The sequence below is a fragment of the Syngnathus scovelli genome, chromosome 14 (genome assembly GCF_024217435.2).
Source record: "Syngnathus scovelli strain Florida chromosome 14, RoL_Ssco_1.2, whole genome shotgun sequence".
NCBI classification, from domain to species: domain Eukaryota; kingdom Metazoa; phylum Chordata; class Actinopteri; order Syngnathiformes; family Syngnathidae; genus Syngnathus; species Syngnathus scovelli.
This window is the reverse complement of record NC_090860.1, coordinates 11,131,781-11,148,784: the sequence shown is the minus strand read 5'-3', so window position 1 is coordinate 11,148,784 and position 17,004 is coordinate 11,131,781. Positions and strand designations below refer to the sequence as shown.

Genomic DNA, 17,004 nt, shown 5'->3' with positions numbered 1-17,004 from the left:
TTTTATTTTTTTGTGTGAACGTTTTGGTTTTCTTTGAGGGTGTATCATGAACTAACAAAAAAAAAAACATTCAATAAGGCCATGTGGCTTTTATTGATAATCAAACAGATGACAGCATTTCAGCACAAACGACATTGTAACAGAATTTGGATTCAAAACGGGCATAAATAATCTAGTGAGAGAAGAGTACAAAAATACTTTCACAGATATGTGCTTAATTTAACACATTCATCACACTGCTTTGATAAATGTTTTGTAATCGTTTTGGGTCCAAGCAGATTTGTATTTTTTTTTGGAGACATTCAAAACCAGCATTACATACACATTCTCTGAATCAGCCATTTGGTTTCTAATTCACTGTGGTGGGACGGTGATAATCTGGTACACGGAAAAAAAAATGGTAACAGAAAATGGACTTTACTGTTATCGGACGGTCAGCTTTTTTTTTTTTTTTATGCGACTGCATTACTAACATCTTCCTGTTTTCTGTTTCAGTCTGAACCTGAGTCACTTATTTCTGAAAATTTAACTGAGTAGATTGTGTTGTCTTGGGAGGTTCAAGTTGAGGAATGGAGTAAAACGAAAAAGACACCGAAAATGACACGGCTGAGAGCTCAAGAGACAAATGTAATATTTACATGTATGTACAGCAAGTGTGACAGATTTCCATAATTGAAAGTCGGAGGTGGGAGTCTCGACCTTGAGTGATCCACCTCTGGTAACCATTAAGAAAAATGAACCAAAGTGTAGTGTAGACAGCTAGTTGAAGATTTACCAGCAAAGGTCGGACAAAGCAGCATTTCAACCTATTTACGGTTTACTGCTGTAACTTTTGTAACCGTATTAGATCTCCTTTAATGACCATAGAAAATGAAGTATACAAAAACAGCCTATTGTATATATATGTACAAGTGCAGTTTTATCTGACTAACGGATCATTCTTAAATATAATGCCTGTCTGATATGCAGCTACAATCACTTTTCTGCTTAGCGCGGCTGAGCTCAGATGCTGCTAGCCTGGGTCTGCGGCTGCAACGGCGGCATGGGCGCCGCGTGCGGCTCGGGGCCCGTCAGGACGCACTCGTCGTCCTTCCGCATGTAAAGCAGGAAGAGAGTCACGGTGGCAAAGGTGGTGGCGTTGACCGGGAAGGCCCGGAGCAGCGTGGAGGTGAGACCGCGTGTGAACACCCTCCAGCCTTCCTTGCGAACGCTCTGCCGAACGCAGTCGATGATGCCGTCGTAGCGGTGCACGCCGCCCACGCCGTCCGCTTGCAGTCGGGATTTGATGACGTCCACGGGGTAGGTGGAGATCCAGGAGGCGATGCCGGACATGCCGCCGGCGAACAGCAGCTTGGGGATCAGGTAGGGGTCCTCCGGCTCGCAGCTCAGGCGGCGTGTCAGCACGTCGTACGCCAGGAAGTAGACGCCGAAGCCGGGGGTCTCGCGGATGAGCGTGGTCACCATACCGCGGTTGATGCCCCGAATGCCTTCCTTGTTGTAGATCCTCAGCAGGCAGTCCAGAGAGTTCTTGTACACCTTCCTTTTGGATTTCTTCTCCCCAGTGCCTTGCATCTGCATGCGAGTTTTGGCCAGCTCCATGGGGCAGCAGATGACGCATTGGATGGCGCCCGCCGAGGCGCCCGCCAGGAACTGGTTGAGCGGCGTGTCGTGGCCCAACTTGCGCATGGCGTTGCCCTGCACGCCGAACACGATGGCGTTGATGAAGGTCAGGCCCATCATGGGAGAGCCCAGGCCTTTGTACAGACCCAACGTCTGCGGAACAATGGCAGCCGGTTGACATTCAAGGTCGTCTAAACCTGGTAAGAACATCTGAACTACCCAACATTGATTGCAACCAAAACTCCCAAAAATAATAACTTTTTAATACATCTAGTCCCACTTCAATTTTTTAAAAGCAGAACACAGAGTATAAAAACCACCTCTGAGGGCTTAACGTTGTCAAATGTATACGAGTTCAGCTGACTCCACGTGGCGCTTTGAACCTAGCGTGACTTGCAAGACTTAATTTAGACTTCTGAGAAATGAGGTTCCAGTGGTATAGGAAGAATCTCAACACACTTTCACACTGAATGTCTCCAGCGTGCTCGCTGACGTGGCTCGTCCCAGTGTAACCGGACTCTTTAATTATCAGCGAGGGTGGACTAGGAGGCAGAGTCAAAAGCTGCGGCGACATTCTTTTGAGTCAAGCTTACCGACTCCTGGCGCACGATGGACTGGAAGCAGTGATATGTGCCGCGGTAGAGAGGCTTGTCTGCATTTTGAACCTGAAGCCGCACCTGAGAACCAACAGACTTGTGTTAGCGTCACAATCGTGATGTCCTAACACCACAATGTAAACGTTCTAAAGGGAAAACAAGCAGGCAAAAAAAATACTAAATATAGTTATGCATACGTGCAAAATGAGGATTTGTGTGTGCGCGCGTGTAAGTGTGTGTGTGGGTGTGTGTGTTTTTATTTTTATTTTAAGAAGTTGTGTACAGCTTAAGACAGGACAAAGAGCAGGAGTGTCCAAACTACGGCCCGGGAGGTATTAGTGGCCCTCGCAAATACTAAAAATAGCATGATTTGGGTTGCAAGCGATCAAATATATATTTTTTTAATTATCCGATCGGTAAATCGTCGACTAAATGATTTTACATGCAACACGGAAATGTGAACGTAAGATGCAGGTTTTGTTTTTGTCAACTGTTGACCAGTTTGTGTTGAAACAGAAGTTAGAATTTTCTTAATGTGTGCAATGCTGCAAGACAATTTTTTTTTTACAACCAAACAGTAATAACATTTATTTAAATAACACAAATAAAAATAATTCCGTTTCAGAAGCAAAAAAAATAGTTTAATCCAAAGCCAACGTGGCATTCTTTTTTTTTCAGTGCGCGACCCTCGAAGGAAAAAGTTTGGACACCCCTGACATAGAGGGAGAGAAAGAAAGACCCGGACTTTACTTACTAGGTCCCAATTCCGTCGAAAGGTTGTTTATTTCTCTCTCTCATCTACAACACAGTGACACTGTTGCTGTTAAAGACAGCCCCTGCCCTCCAGCAGCACTCCGCCAAGCACACATATTGACAGCAAAAGTACACAAGAGCGCCAAACACCAGGCACGCAGATGCTGCCATGTCATCTAGTCACATTAAACATAAATGCAACTTTGTTTCTGTCCCAATGTGACCCTTGCGCTGGCTTGACTTTCGTTTCCTCATTGCACTCAAAGTAGAGTCACAAAAACACAACTGTAAAATATGCAGGCTAAACTTTGTTTCAGATGTTTGTACTTAAGTCAAAGCCATGGCTACAAAATACTGCTTTGGCACCGTCGTTTGGCAATTTGGGTCTGTCAAGACATTCCAGAAAAGCAGAAAGTTTGAGTTCTCAGAACTCTGATCAGGAAAAAAAAATTCACTGGAATGAAACAAACAGGGAGGTCCAAGTTACAAAGTCGGGGAGAAAAAAAAAAAAGCCCTGATTTCACCAAGTTTCTTCAATCTCTTAACAGAGACTGACAAATATTTAAATCTTATAACCTACAGAGAAAACAAAACAACCACACAGAGGCGGAAACTGCTAGAATAGAAAAAAGGCTTTAGTCAGAGCAATGCACAGCGGAGATTCGCTTCAAACAACCACTAAATCGTCCCGACAAATTAATCGTAATAAACTTATCAAATGGATTAATCACCCCAGCCCTCTTTTGGCTTCTTTCTTGCTATGAGCACAGTGGCAGTAAATACACAAGGACTAGAAGTGTATCTTAACTATTTACTCAAGACGATCTGTATGCTTTGGAAATTATTTTAAACATTGAAGCTGTCAGTACATGCTCACATACTTTTGGGTGTTTACTCTACAGTACATCCACATGACTGTGTACACTGTACACATGACAAACCAGCCTTAAAGGACAACATGGCTTTAAGCTACAGATGACACACCCACCTTCACTGTGTCGAACGGATGTCCAACCAAAACACCAGCAGCGCCTGGAAACATTATTTAAAAAATTATTTAATATCGTTCATTTGGTTTATCTATCCGTGTTTATCACACAGCAATTCCCTCGGGATATATCCTGATCTAATGCCCGAGCCACCTCATCTGACTTTTCTTGATCATTATTTAAGTAGGATGTGGAGAAAATATCTTAAATGTAACTAACTGATGCCCCCTAAAAATATGCTGTCCTGTAATTGACTTTTGATTCCAGAAAATAGCAGCAAAGGACTACTTTTGACTAAATGAAACGCCTTAGGACATAGGTGCCAAACTCAAGGCCCGGGGTCCAGATATGGCCCGCCATATTATTTTATGTGGCCCACAAACACAAATTTTGCATCAACTTTGTGTCGTTACTAAAATTACAAATTGTGTTAACATAAAAAAAAAGCTATTGCAATTTTTATTGCCATTCGTCTTTTTAAATATTTGAACAGTTTTTACTAGTCTCTGCTTTTAAAACTAGTTATTCATCACTTTGTTTTATAGAAGACGTTGACAATCATAATGGCCCCCTGAGGGAAACCTTATGACAACGACGCGGCCCGTGACAAAAATGAGTTTTACACCCCTGCCTTAGGGCATTCCAACTTTTTTTTTTTGTGTTTGCAAAATTGCTAACAGATGATTGATTTGGTCAGAGCGCAAAAACTGCTAATTTGCGCGTGTTTGTTTTAATCTCCCAATTCTGAGATTGCCAAAGAGCGACTTGCAGTGATTTATTTCATCGGCATTCAAATTTTAAAGCAAAAGTAAGATCGTTAGAAAAATACTCGTAGTTTTCCCCCCGATGTCTGTTCTTTACTTAACTACAGTCAGAGTGGCCGTACTGTATTCGCTCACTCACTCAATAATAATAATAATATGATACACCAAAATAAAGGCGTAATAAATCGGAGGAGCCGCTCCCGTTGAGTGACAGTCTTGGAATGTAATCCGATGAGTCACTGACCCAAGTAACGTTATTGGAATTACTACACAATCAATCTAATATTTTTATCATTGTTTAATATTATATCTACGATTAAGAGAACGTTTCTGATTATAGGAGTAAACAAAGGTAGCACGGTTAGCATAAACTTGTTGACCTGCCTCGCGTGGCAGGCTAGCGGCAGAGCCACGCTTTGGCTAGCCGACCGTCCGCCTGCACAGCGGCACCGCTTTCTTTCTTACCTCCCACGCAGCCCGCGGCGAAGTCAAGTGCCATTCCCTCGAATGTCCAACTTGTTCGATTTGTCACGCAAAATCGACGTTAAATCTAATGCACGGATTTTACTTTCGCCACGAAACGCGTTTCCGGGTGAACGCGAGCAATTGACAGACGAGTAGCCCACCCTCCTCCGGCTAAGCTAGCTCTGTCCCCGTCGGCGTCGTGATGATGCCGGAGCCACGCTAGAAAAAAAAAAGTCTTACGGGGATAATAACGTGGAAGAAATGTTTTATTTTGCTGCCGACTAAACCTTTTCTATTTCTGTATCTCAAGGGGAGGGGAAGGCGGACACCGGTACTGGGAACGCGGACGCGTGTTTGCCCTTTTTAAGATGGCCCAATCGTAGGTCTGAGAGCAAGACAACTCCCCTGGCCCGCATCCGCCGCCCCTCGCTTGCATTGGCTGCTGCCCGGCTTCGAATCACAGGCGTCGGCCTAGAATCAACAACGTTATCACGGCGGACGTCATCAGAACACTGTACGTGGTGAAATATTAGGCACGGGTTCAGATATAGGTACGCAACACAAGCACCTTCTGCACACACACGGACACACACTTATTGCTAAAGTGTGCCCATAATGCAGTGCATTGTAATATATATGTTTATAAATACATATGTAATGCAACCTGTATAATTAGTGTACTACTCTGGTTCAGTCTTTGTATTTTCATGTGGAAATAGTTTACTGGGATGGCGTTAGACTAAATATTTAAAGGTCATCAGGTTTTTGGCATAGATCTCTAACTTTCCTGGCTTGAACTTTGAGTCAAGTCGCTCAGTCTGTTATGCCAAAGCAGAGAAATTTAAAAGTATAAAGACAGGAATTTTTAAGTGTCATGTATGAAACAGTCAACTGAGTAGTTGGAGTATTACAAGAAAACTTGCAATTATATCACAATTAAGTCATCTATTTAATTTATTAAAGTAAATAAGATTACAAGAGTAAAGTGAATTTTAAGAGAAAATGAGTAAAAACAAATGTAGCAGTAAAAATTTAACTTGTAACAAAGTCAGAATTTTTTTAAAAAAAGCAAGTGAGGCATGTCGGGAGTAAAACTAAAAAAACAGATTAATTTCTGAAAATACCACAACTGTGTAAAATAAGAACTTGCCAAGTTTCTGCCATCTTTATTATAATAATTTACAGCTTCTTTGCAGTGGTAGGATATTAATAAATATTTCTATCACCACAATTATGTTGCTTCACATCAGCCACTTGTAGATGTGGCAGTTTTTTTTTTTTTTCACTTTGCCATTATGCAACCATAAAAGTAAACCAAACTTCGGCATACACACACTGTAGAATTGAATCCTATTACGTAGGCGATTACGTGACCCAGAAAAAAAGACGTTGACCTTTCTATATCTTATAGATTCCCCTAGTTTTGGGTGAACCTCAAAGCACAAAATCCTTAGCAATATGTGAATAGTGTATTATATTTTTTATGAACTTTTTTCAGATTCAAATTAAAGAGATGCAGTGCAGGCTTCTCCAGCCCCCCCCCCCCCAAAAAAACCCACTGGTTTCCCTTCCCCTATTTAATGACATGAGTTTTCATCAAGATACATTTTTTTTATTCTTCGATCAAGCGAGCTAGATGTTAAAATTTAAAGGCCGGGGTGTCATGAACCGCATGACTGTCTCGTCCGTGATTTGCTTGCGTCGCTCCTGATGCTCGACGATGATTGGCTGCAGGGTTTCGATCAAAATCTTCTTCAGTTCTCCGGTTAAGAGAGCGCCGCTCGTGTAATCCTAAACACAACATACGTGGTAAATCCAGAGAAAATGAAGTATAAAAGTTCTGGTCATCCATCCATGTCGTGTTATCGCTCACCTGTCGGATCTTTTCCAGCTTTTCATCATCTTCCAAAAAGAAAGTCAAGTACATGAAGGAGACATCCACGTCGACATTGCCGCCGTACTTTCGGTGCTCCTCTATCGTGTCTTTCCCCCCCGAAAATGCATACTTGTTGATCTGTTGGCAATCACAATCAATAGTTATTTAACTGCAATCAAGCGTATTTATTTTGAGTAAAATGCACACTCAGAATTCATCTTTAGACGCTCACTGAGCTCACTCGTACCTTGTTCTTGATTTGTTTGGCAGTGTCGGTGAGAAAGATGGACGAATTGGCATCGCTGGCGCTCATCTTGGTCTGCGCCCCCTGCAGGGCAGGGAAGAAAGTGGAGTGCAAGAGGGCTGGCTTGGGGTAGCCGATCCTCGGTGCCACGTCGCGGGTCATTCGGAAGTAGGGATCCTGTGAAGGTGAGGGGCATTGCTTAACAAAATGTCTTTGTCAAATAAGTACAGTAGTGCCTTGAGAATAATTCTAATGTGTTGCTGTAAATGCTGACCTGGTCTATGGCGCAAGGGATGAGACACTGGATGTCCTTTTTGTCCCCGAAGATGTGTGGGAAAGAGTTACTGAAAGAAGGGGCCGCCTGGATGGCTGGGAAACTGATTTTTCCTGGAGAGAGAAGACACAGACACAAATGATGATGGATTGGGGAAAGTCATTACGTAATCTGTCTGAGGCAGGTCAATAACATTTATCTTCACTAACAGCTTTCTTTGTTCCGGCTGCCTTACCGATGCAATCGCTGTCTGTAAAGCCAAAGATGCCTTTGACTTGGTTGAACGTCACATGTTTTTGGATCTTCACCACATTCCTGTAGAACTGCGGTGACGCGCTGTGGTACAAGAAGAAAAACAGCAGTGAAGAAACGCATGCCACGTCGGGACAAGATGGCCGTCTGTCATTCTCTACCAACCCCATGTAGTCAAGGTCGGAGAAGATGAACGTCTTGTTGACGTCGAAACCGCACGCAATGATGTCCTTGGCGTTCTCCATGGCGTACTGGTGGCACTGCTCCAGCGTCAGGTCCTTCCACAGGTACTTCTCATCGTCCGTCATTTGGACCACTAGAGGGATGTTGAACACATCCTGCAGCCATCTGCAGCAAGAGTCAGTGTTCATTTCATCTTCCAAGTGCAACTCAAATGCTGCTCAACTCACTTGGTGAAGATAAAAGGGATGAGGTGGCCAACATGCATAGCCTGAGATGAAGGCCCTCTGCCGGTGTACAGGAAAAACGACTTGTGCTTCTCATACGTGTCCAGAACTTGATGCATGTCTCTGTAAGTACAACACAGCGAAGGAATCACAAAAGATTCTCCAACTTTGCCTCAAGGGATTAATTGAAGTGTTTAAAACTGACTGACCTGTGTGAAAAGAAGATTCCTCGACGAAGAAAGCGGTGAGGTTTCTGTCCGGTCACTTTCTCTATTCTGTCCACCAGCTCTTGGTCGATTTTACTACTACCAAAGCGCACTAAAAGAAAGAAGACAACATTATCATACTTTTTTCAACGTATATTTCATAGCCGTATTATTAGACGTTAGCTTCTTTTCAGTGTGGCCCTTTTGTACAATCTAATAATTTTTTCTTTCAACAGAAGACACTAATTTGATCTCACCAATGAGTTTGTCATAATCAACGCCTTTCGCATTGTTCGTGGAGACGCTCCAAGGGTTAACTTCATCATCACCATCAGCATTGCCATCTGCCGTCAGGCCATTTTCTGAGCTAAGTGAACTTTCCGATGGCGGACATCCCGCTTTGTAGTCCTGACCCGTCACCTGTTTGTAGTCCACTTTCAATTTGAGTAGGAACTGGACCGCTGCATCAATTTCAGCCTGGAAAGAACATTGAAGATTAAAATGCCAAAGCTATATATACTCATTATTTAAATCTTTGTTATATTTGGGTTTATTGGCACCCACCTTCTCAGCTTTAGCCGATTTTAAGCTCCTGACTTTTTCACCCTGTGCTGTCAGTTGGTCATAGAGATCCATTGGACTCCTGGCCGCATCTCCTTGACAGTCTGTCATCTTCACAAAATGCGGAGCGTTAAATAAATTCAAGAGCAGGTTACAATGCGTTGAAAATAAACAATGACTCTTTAATGTGGTAGCATTACTGTCGCACCGGCAAAAGGGAAACTCCCAAGTTATCAGCCTTGAATTTGGCTCACTATGTTGATAAAGGTCAATATCATCATATAGCGCGTAATAAATATAATTAACGTGTCCATAAATACACGTATAGTTCATATTTCAGCGTTTTAAAGAAATTATGTTAATTTATTCGTGCACATACCGTGTAATTGCGTTACACAGCTGGTAGCTCACTCATTCAACTTGCATCAGCGTAAGAGCAACTTGATGTTCGGATGAAATTCTTCCCGAGAAATATATAATCGAATAATAGTTCCGTTAGTAAATTCACGAGCTTATTGTTTTTTTGGAAGACATATTTTTTTACCATTAATAACAAAACATGGACAGTGTTTTAGATCTGATTTTATGTCCAGCATAAACCTAACATTTATTGTGGTTGTGGTAATAACGGGGACATGTTTAGACTGTAGGACCCCTTCACCGGAAATTGGTCTTTCAAGAAAATAAAAGTACATAGTTGTCGGCGGAAACAGTCAAATGATACTTTCAAAAATTGTATTGAAAACGGCGATTTTAAACACTACACGTATGTGTTAATGTTTGGAGGAGGTTAGAACACATTTAAATCATTTAGTGTTTCATTCTATTGCGTAAATAACTGCACCGCGGCATGACAGCAAACGAATTTGCGACGTCGACGTTACTACAGTACTTAGCTTTGGCTAGCTAGCCGTCTAGTTTGTCCTAATACGTTTCTCGAAGTTTCTGGATATTAGGACATGGTGAGCCTTATTTATTTTTATGTATTTTTTTTTCATTACAAAGGTAAGACACCCCTTTCCTAATATATTTTGGGGAACTGTATTATTATTCATAATTCATCTTGTGTTTGTTGTCATCCAGGAGATGTCGCTCTTGGAACGTTGTTGAACCGACAGTAGTGTTAAGATGACCACATTAGTGGCATATGAGGATTCTGAGTCTGAGGATGAAGTTCTCGACCAGAAAGAAGAAGTTAGACTAACACAAGAAGTGAAAGACTGTCATTCATCGGCGTTGAAGTTGAACTCTGACAGCACACGGTTGGAATGCCACCAGAATGACCATTCTTCACAAAAGCAGAGCTGTTCTTTTAGTTCACCTGTTGCTCTTCAGAACAACACCACTCTACTTCCATACATCCCACCAAGTGTTCCTGATAAAACCAAAAGACCATGTGCTGTCCCGCCTGGTGTCCGACCCTATATTTCCAAGAGGCAAAGACTTGTCCCATCTTCCACAAACGAAGAGGAAAACCAAAAAGGGGGAGTTCACAGCAAAGATGTCCAAATTCTCTCAGCGGTGTCTCAGAAAGTGATGCTGCATCTTGCTCACACACCTGCTCCTGCTCCTGCTGCTGGGATACCCAAGAAGCTTCTGCTAAGCCTTCAAGCCCACCAGGGTGTGGTCAACACGGTGCAATGGTGTCCAGTTCCTCAGAGAAGTCATCTACTGCTGTCAGCCTCCATGGACAAGACCTTTAAGGTACAGTAAGACAATAAATTTAGGTGTATACCGGCAATAATAGAGTTGAAAGTAATGTACTCAAGTACTTTTATTTCTGAATAATATGACTCTAGTGAACGAAAACTAGTCCTTCAATTAATTACTTGAGTTAGAGCAAGTAAAAATTAAAGTGGGGGAAAAATCACAATTGCCCTCTTGATATAGAAACACAGCACACACCACTTTCTGTAGAATTACATCGGTCACTGTCAGCCCAATGTATGTCAACACCCACGGGACTTCCTATATTTCCAATTCCAACCTCACATTCCACTTCTCTCTTTTCCTTTCCGGAAAAAGGAGCTGGAAAGGTCAAGTCCGAAACCATTGCATTTGCACCCCCATCGTCAATTCTCAAGAGAGCTTAACAATGGCTCTTTGGCTAAAATATGCAGCAGACCTTTTGCATATTAAAATGAGTCCAGCGGTAGCATGGAAGCATCTTCCCCATCGCTAATCTTGGATGACTTTCTGTTTTGTATGCAGGTCAGATTGCATCTCAGGCTAAGGGTACTTAACCAGGCATCTCATGGATGCCAATAGAATGATTTCCCTTCTCACGTTCATCCCATTTTATTAAATAAATTAATTTAAAGGTAGGGTTGTAAATGTGAAGGCAATCTTTACTCCACCCAGCCACCAGGGGGCAATGTCCATCTGCGACTGATCCAATTGCCCTGGTGTCGTAGAATCAATGTGGTTATTTATAATGTGTTATTTAGAGCATCTGGATGTGCATTTAGCAAGTGCAGTTAACTTTCAGCAATAAAAACTACAATCAACTGACAGTGAGGCCAATTAAGCCTTGTAGTGGCAGGTAGGAATTAGCAATTACATTTCCTCATTTGCTGTGACATAAAGACCAGGAGCTATTGTCATAATTATAAGTCTGGCGTTAATGAGGGAATCCATTTGTTCTTCTCTATTCCAAGTCTGTGAAGTCCTCAGCAGCTTGACTTTCTTTAACAGTACTGCCCAGACCATATGCAATTAGTCACGGTCGCCATGGCTACGACAGATGTAAGGCAAGAAGTTTTATGTAACTAATAGGAATGCTAATTCATTTTTTTTTAATTACCCCGAGCCATTTAGAAAGCAGATTAGCCAATATGTCATCCTGAAGTATTCGCTGTACGAGTCTGGAAAATGAAGAGGATGTAGAAAAAGCAAATGACCAATTTTCAGGTCTCACATTTTGTGCGATTATTGTTGGGCTTTAATTGGTTCATTATTTTGTGTTTTATTCATGCTGGGTAACGGTTGTAGAACATGGTCTTTTCTTAATATTGTAATTTTATGCTTTCTGGTGCTGTGTTGAGTTGATACAGCAGCCTTGAGATGGCAGTGTTCCCTCAAGGCCCAACATCATACGGTGCAGTTGAACTTTTGAGTTGGAACATAAGTCCTTCTTCCATAAACAATAGGTTGTTGTAAAAAAAAAAAAAAAAAAACGTTTGGAATAACATTTTAATGTCATCAAATTTGTAGTACAACTGTTCCAGTTGTATTTCTTTTTTGACGTCAAGGTTATACTTCTGTGGTGGAGTCCCCGATGAAATCCAAAGATAACACGATCAAAGCTTGTGGATTGTGCACGGGCCAATTTCTTGATATTTCTAACAGTTGCATAGTGTAACTTATCTTTCTAAGCCATCCCTGGTAAGCTCCACTGAGTGCCTGCATCCCTTTCCCTTCAGTCTCCCACAGCGCTACAGTCGGCCGTCTTTCTAATGCCGTCTGAAGAGCACGTTTAATAATGAAACACAGAGACATGCCTCAAGTGACTCCCAAAGCCGGAAAAAAAAAATAATTCTCCCAGTCTTACCTCATCTGAGCGGGCACCTGACAAGACCACCCACTTTTGATGTCAGGCTGAGCTGTGGCCCGCCAGACTGAAAATCAGCTCCAATAAGCAGCTGATGACACGCTTGGCACACTATCGACGCGGCTCCTTTTGCCAAAGAGTTAGAACCTCAGCGCGAGCACGCCGCCGCAATTAAGAAACACAAGAGATCAGCACTTGTGTCATACATCACTGTCTCCTTTTGGGACCTTTATTTTTTTTGTTGCCCTCCTTACTTTATCTGCAGCCTGCTTTCACATTTTATGCCAGTTAGGAAGCAGAAAAAAATAAAAATCTGGGATAAAACTGTGTCCATTTTTGTCAACCCATAAGAAGGTTGACTTTGAATATTTTTTTAATATTCTCTACTAAGTTTGAGAACCACCGCTTTAGTGCATCCATCCTTTTTCCTGATATGTAGCCCACGTTTTATGGATTTATGATGCCTTTCAGGTGTGGGACGGGGTCGATAGCGGACGATGCCTGAAGGTTTACACCTGCCACTCAGGAGCCGTGCGAGATGCACACTGGAGTCCCTGCGGCCGCCAGCTCCTCACCGGCTCCTTTGACAACTCCGCTGCGGTTACCGACGTGGAGACGGGTGAGCAGTACGCAAACTTGACACTTGGTTAACCCCTGTCAAAAATGTGTTGTCGTCGTGTGTGATTGTACAAATGCATTTTCAAGGTGACATTTACGAGAGATCAATATTTTGGTTTGCTTTGAAAGCGCCTGAAAACACCATTGGACGTCTGCCTCTTCTAACACATTATGGAGGCTCTACTGTAAGTAAGAGTCCAGACGTCACCCCTCGTTGTTTGCCTCGCCGGCATCAACACTTTGCTACGATGACGCGCTTCCGTTTGTCCTTCCCCTCTCAGTGTGTCTGTCAATACCGCCAATAAGGCCGTAGGATAATAGCTTGGCCTGCACATTAAGCACACAGGCAGCTCCAGGAAAGGAATCAATAATTGATACATCACGGCTGGAGTAACCGCCATGACCTTACCGTGCCTCGCGGGCCACAGCCGTAAACAAACAAATGTTCATTCGGAGCGAGCGACTCCTCTCGGTTTTCGTCCATCCCGTCCGTGCACCGAGTAATCATTTCATTTGATATTCTGTTCATTTTCACACACTTTAAAAATTAAAACACTTTTACGGCAGCCGAGGGTTTATATTTATTTGAAACGGTGGCCGCTCGCGCTAAATGAAGCCAATTCAATTTCGCCGCATATCAGTAAGGGACTTGGGGATTCCAGTCCTGTTTCTGCACAATTGCGGTGTAATTGGATGTGGCTAAAACCCAGGCTTCGAGTCTTTCTAACGCTATCGCTAATCCGACTGCCGCAGCGGCCCAAGCCGCACACGTAATTGGCCCGCTATTCATAAAAAAATAAAATACCCACATTTATGCTACACAATATACGGCTTTTCTATTTAGTTAGCATAATTAAAAATAATACATCTCCTACCACGTATGCACCATACAAGAGGTGAATTTTCTACATTTAATGACGAGGGTCTCTGTTCAATCCGACTTTCGGTGAAGTCTGTGCTTGTTTTTTAGTAACTGGTGAGATTTCAGTCATTACCCCCAACCCCATGATGTGTGAACCCCCCCACCCCCTTGTGAATGCAGTTTTTGAAGAAGCACATTTTCCTCAACCATCCTATGTCCAATTTCATTTGCAGAATTTCCAACCCTCTCCGTCGGGAGTAGGCAGGCTTTCACAGAAGCACTTGACAGGAAATGCAGGGAGGGAAGACCGCTTAGGAGCCCTAATGCTCACAAGAAAAAGAAATGGGAAGACGCCTTGATGGAGAAAGAGTCTAAGAAATGAGGCCATTTTGAACTCCATGATTCATTTTCTCCTTCTCTACCTAAAGGCGTTTGAAAGCGCTAATTCGTTGGAATAATTCAGCAATAAACAAATCTGTACCAACGTCAAAAAATGTTAATCAGTAAAGCATAATTCAATTGCATGCAGGTTGATTTTTTTTCCATTTTTTCAATTTATCGGTTGCTAAGTTATCAAGGTAGCGTCACGACTTCCAAGTCTCCAAATATCATCCACTTGCGCTCATTCGTAGCAGGTGATTTATTTCTCATCTGCCAACATTTGCGCTGGCTGGATGAGCATAGCCTCGAGTGCTACATAACGAGGGACAATCCATTGAGCAGCAGCACATGGCGATGGATTTACTCCAAATGCCACCAGCAAAGCATCTGTGAATGTTGACCTACTTTGCATGCATCATTTTGTTTTTTGTTTTTTTACAATAGCTACCTGCTTTAAAGATACAATGTGAAGAAATGAATAAGCTGTTGCATCCCGCCGCGCTCGGCAATATCCAGCTGCTTTCGCCAAGACCGAGAAATACGCTTTTTTGATTGAGGTCAAAAGCACCCAACGGTGATATTTGCAGGTGGAAAGACTGAAAATGGGAAAGGATACAAATGTATTTGTCCTTTTAAAATGTAATGACACCACGGTTGTCGTGTTTGTTGCCTCGTTAAAACCCAGTAATGTGTCAAACCAGCCCCGCGTTTGATTAATGAAGCCCAATAGCCTTCCCATCCCTCCCAGTATGTCGTCCCCTGTGCTCTCTTTTGAGATAATTGATCTTTTCGTAATTAAAATATGACATGACATCTCACTCTTCAGTATGACCAGGCTGTTGATGAGCAAAATACGGGTTTTTAAATCTCCATCCGCGGCCAAACCAATTAAGATGGGAGCGAGTCAAATTCGCCTGTGAAAAAAACTGGATGGACGCAATCGAATTTGGCAGCGTCAGTCCACCATTAAGAATGGACCGACCGTCCTCGCTGTTAGTTTATTAACTGCGTCACGCTTCTGTGAAGGCTTGATAGGAATATTCCAGAATACGCGTGTAATGACTTGAGTTTTGCTTTGTAAGAGGCTCACCGTCGGAGGCTGTGTGCTTCCGTCTTGTTTGAATTTAATGAGGCGCTGTTGAGGCCTGACGTGGACATAATTTGGACTTGGGCGAGCCCAAAATATTAATCGCGCCCACTCTCTAATTATGTCTAAGTCCCTCTGCTGGATTGGTTCTGTTTTTGGGCATGCCATTTGATCTATTCATTTAGATATTATAGTTAGAATTTGACTTGACTTCCCCTTTGAACACATTTGACATTTTTGTCATTTTGAATGCTTTTGAAGTCATGTCGTTTAAGAGAAATATTGGGTGAATATTTTTTTTTTTGGTTCCTCAAATTTTGTGACTTCTGAATGGCTTGAAAGTGCTTTTGAAGCCGATTTAGTTTCCATCTGACATACTAATAATCATGGAGTTTGACTACGTCCTGCATAATTCAAGACAACCCCCTGCTGATCAGAGACGCAAAGATGTATTATTAAAGTCAAACCGCATTGATCTTGTTCTGTCTTCTCCCCCGCTTCCGTTTCTTTTGTGAGCAGGCCAGCGTATCATCAAAGCGGATAACCAGTTCAAGGTGATGTGTGTGGTTTCGCATCCCGCCAACTCCGAGGTATTCCTGTGCGGAGGTTACAGTTCAACGGTCAACGCCTGGGACGCTCGCTGCTGCAAGGTCAAACATATTAACCTCCTTTCTGCACATCCATCATCTTTACTGACACCGCTTCACCTGCTGTGCTTTGACTTTCTCAAATCAAAGCCAGTGTGAGGCTCTGAACACGTTCTGTAGGAAGTGTGTCAAATGAAACATCGCAAACCATCGTTTTTTTATTCCCCTCCAGGTGGTTAAAGTATACAAAGCAGCAATCCAACAGACCTTGGCCATTCTCTTCCTGAGAGGCGGCCAGGATGTCATCACAAGCTCCGATTGCGTCAGCAGAGACTCCGCAGACCGCACCTTGATCGCTTGGGACTTCCACACGACCGCTAAGATCTCCAACCAGATCTATCATGTAAGTGCAGAAAACACCTCGCCCGCTGCGTAAAATTAGGGGTTCCGCTGGATTAATTAGATTTCCTACTGGTGTCTAGGAGCGCTACACGTGTCCCAGCCTGGCTCTCCATCCACAGGAGGATTCCTTTGTAGCCCAGACTAACGGCGACTACGTGGCTTTGTTCTCCTCCCAGCGGCCCTATAGGATGAACAAGAGGCGTCGTTACGAAGGACACAAGGTCAGGAATGACACTGGCCCTCAGGGAAGGGTTCGCAGGAGCGTTCGCTCAGATCAATAGTGAAAAAAAAGTCATGTTGTTAGATGTGCAGACGTGCAATTAAAATAAAATCGGCCTATAGTGCTTTGCTTTCCAACACAAGCACAATAAGTGCTATTTGATATTTCTACATGTGTATTCGTCGGGGATGATGGATGAGCTCTCATGCAAAAGCAATGCATTACATTCCTCTTTTACATTACACATTTTAATTGTATCGCACCAGGGGATACATTAGATAAGATGATGA

The 17,004-nt window shown here is 42.8% G+C and overlaps 3 protein-coding genes across 11 annotated transcripts in view; 1 reads left to right on the top strand and 2 right to left on the bottom strand.

Annotated features, from left to right (window-relative positions):
- Positions 1–607: 607 nt before the first annotated feature.
- On the bottom strand, positions 608–5,336 carry slc25a29 (solute carrier family 25 member 29). Its single transcript, XM_049739568.2, has 4 exons — positions 5,188–5,336; positions 3,958–4,001; positions 2,214–2,297; positions 608–1,773 (listed from the first exon to the last, which is right to left on the bottom strand). The coding sequence occupies exons 1-4, from the start codon at positions 5,219–5,221 to the stop codon at positions 1,003–1,005; spliced, it is 933 nt and encodes a 310-aa protein (XP_049595525.1). The 5' UTR covers positions 5,222–5,336; the 3' UTR covers positions 608–1,002.
- Positions 5,337–6,321: 985 nt separating this feature from the next.
- On the bottom strand, positions 6,322–9,510 carry wars1 (tryptophanyl-tRNA synthetase 1). Its single transcript, XM_049739562.1, has 11 exons — positions 9,387–9,510; positions 9,011–9,118; positions 8,704–8,923; positions 8,450–8,558; positions 8,244–8,363; positions 7,999–8,181; positions 7,817–7,917; positions 7,582–7,694; positions 7,311–7,484; positions 7,061–7,201; positions 6,322–6,978 (listed from the first exon to the last, which is right to left on the bottom strand). The coding sequence occupies exons 2-11, from the start codon at positions 9,116–9,118 to the stop codon at positions 6,820–6,822; spliced, it is 1,428 nt and encodes a 475-aa protein (XP_049595519.1). The 5' UTR covers positions 9,387–9,510; the 3' UTR covers positions 6,322–6,819.
- Positions 9,511–9,548: 38 nt separating this feature from the next.
- LOC125980460 (WD repeat-containing protein 25) overlaps positions 9,549–17,004 on the top strand; it is a 48,023-nt gene continuing 40,567 nt past the window's right edge. For 8 of the 9 annotated variants that reach the window (XR_011088087.1, XR_011088089.1, XR_011088084.1 and 5 more), the window contains exons 1-5: positions 9,549–10,711; positions 13,029–13,176; positions 16,025–16,155; positions 16,325–16,495; positions 16,575–16,715. Coding sequence is in view for 1 of the 9 variants with exons in the window: in XM_049739563.2 (XP_049595520.1) it covers positions 10,136–10,711; positions 13,029–13,176; positions 16,025–16,155; positions 16,325–16,495; positions 16,575–16,715 (1,167 nt within the window). In the remaining 8 variants the exon portion in view is untranslated. The remainder of the gene's footprint in view (positions 10,712–13,028; positions 13,177–16,024; positions 16,156–16,324; positions 16,496–16,574; positions 16,716–17,004) is intronic. The other variant, XR_011088085.1, reaches the window with a different exon arrangement.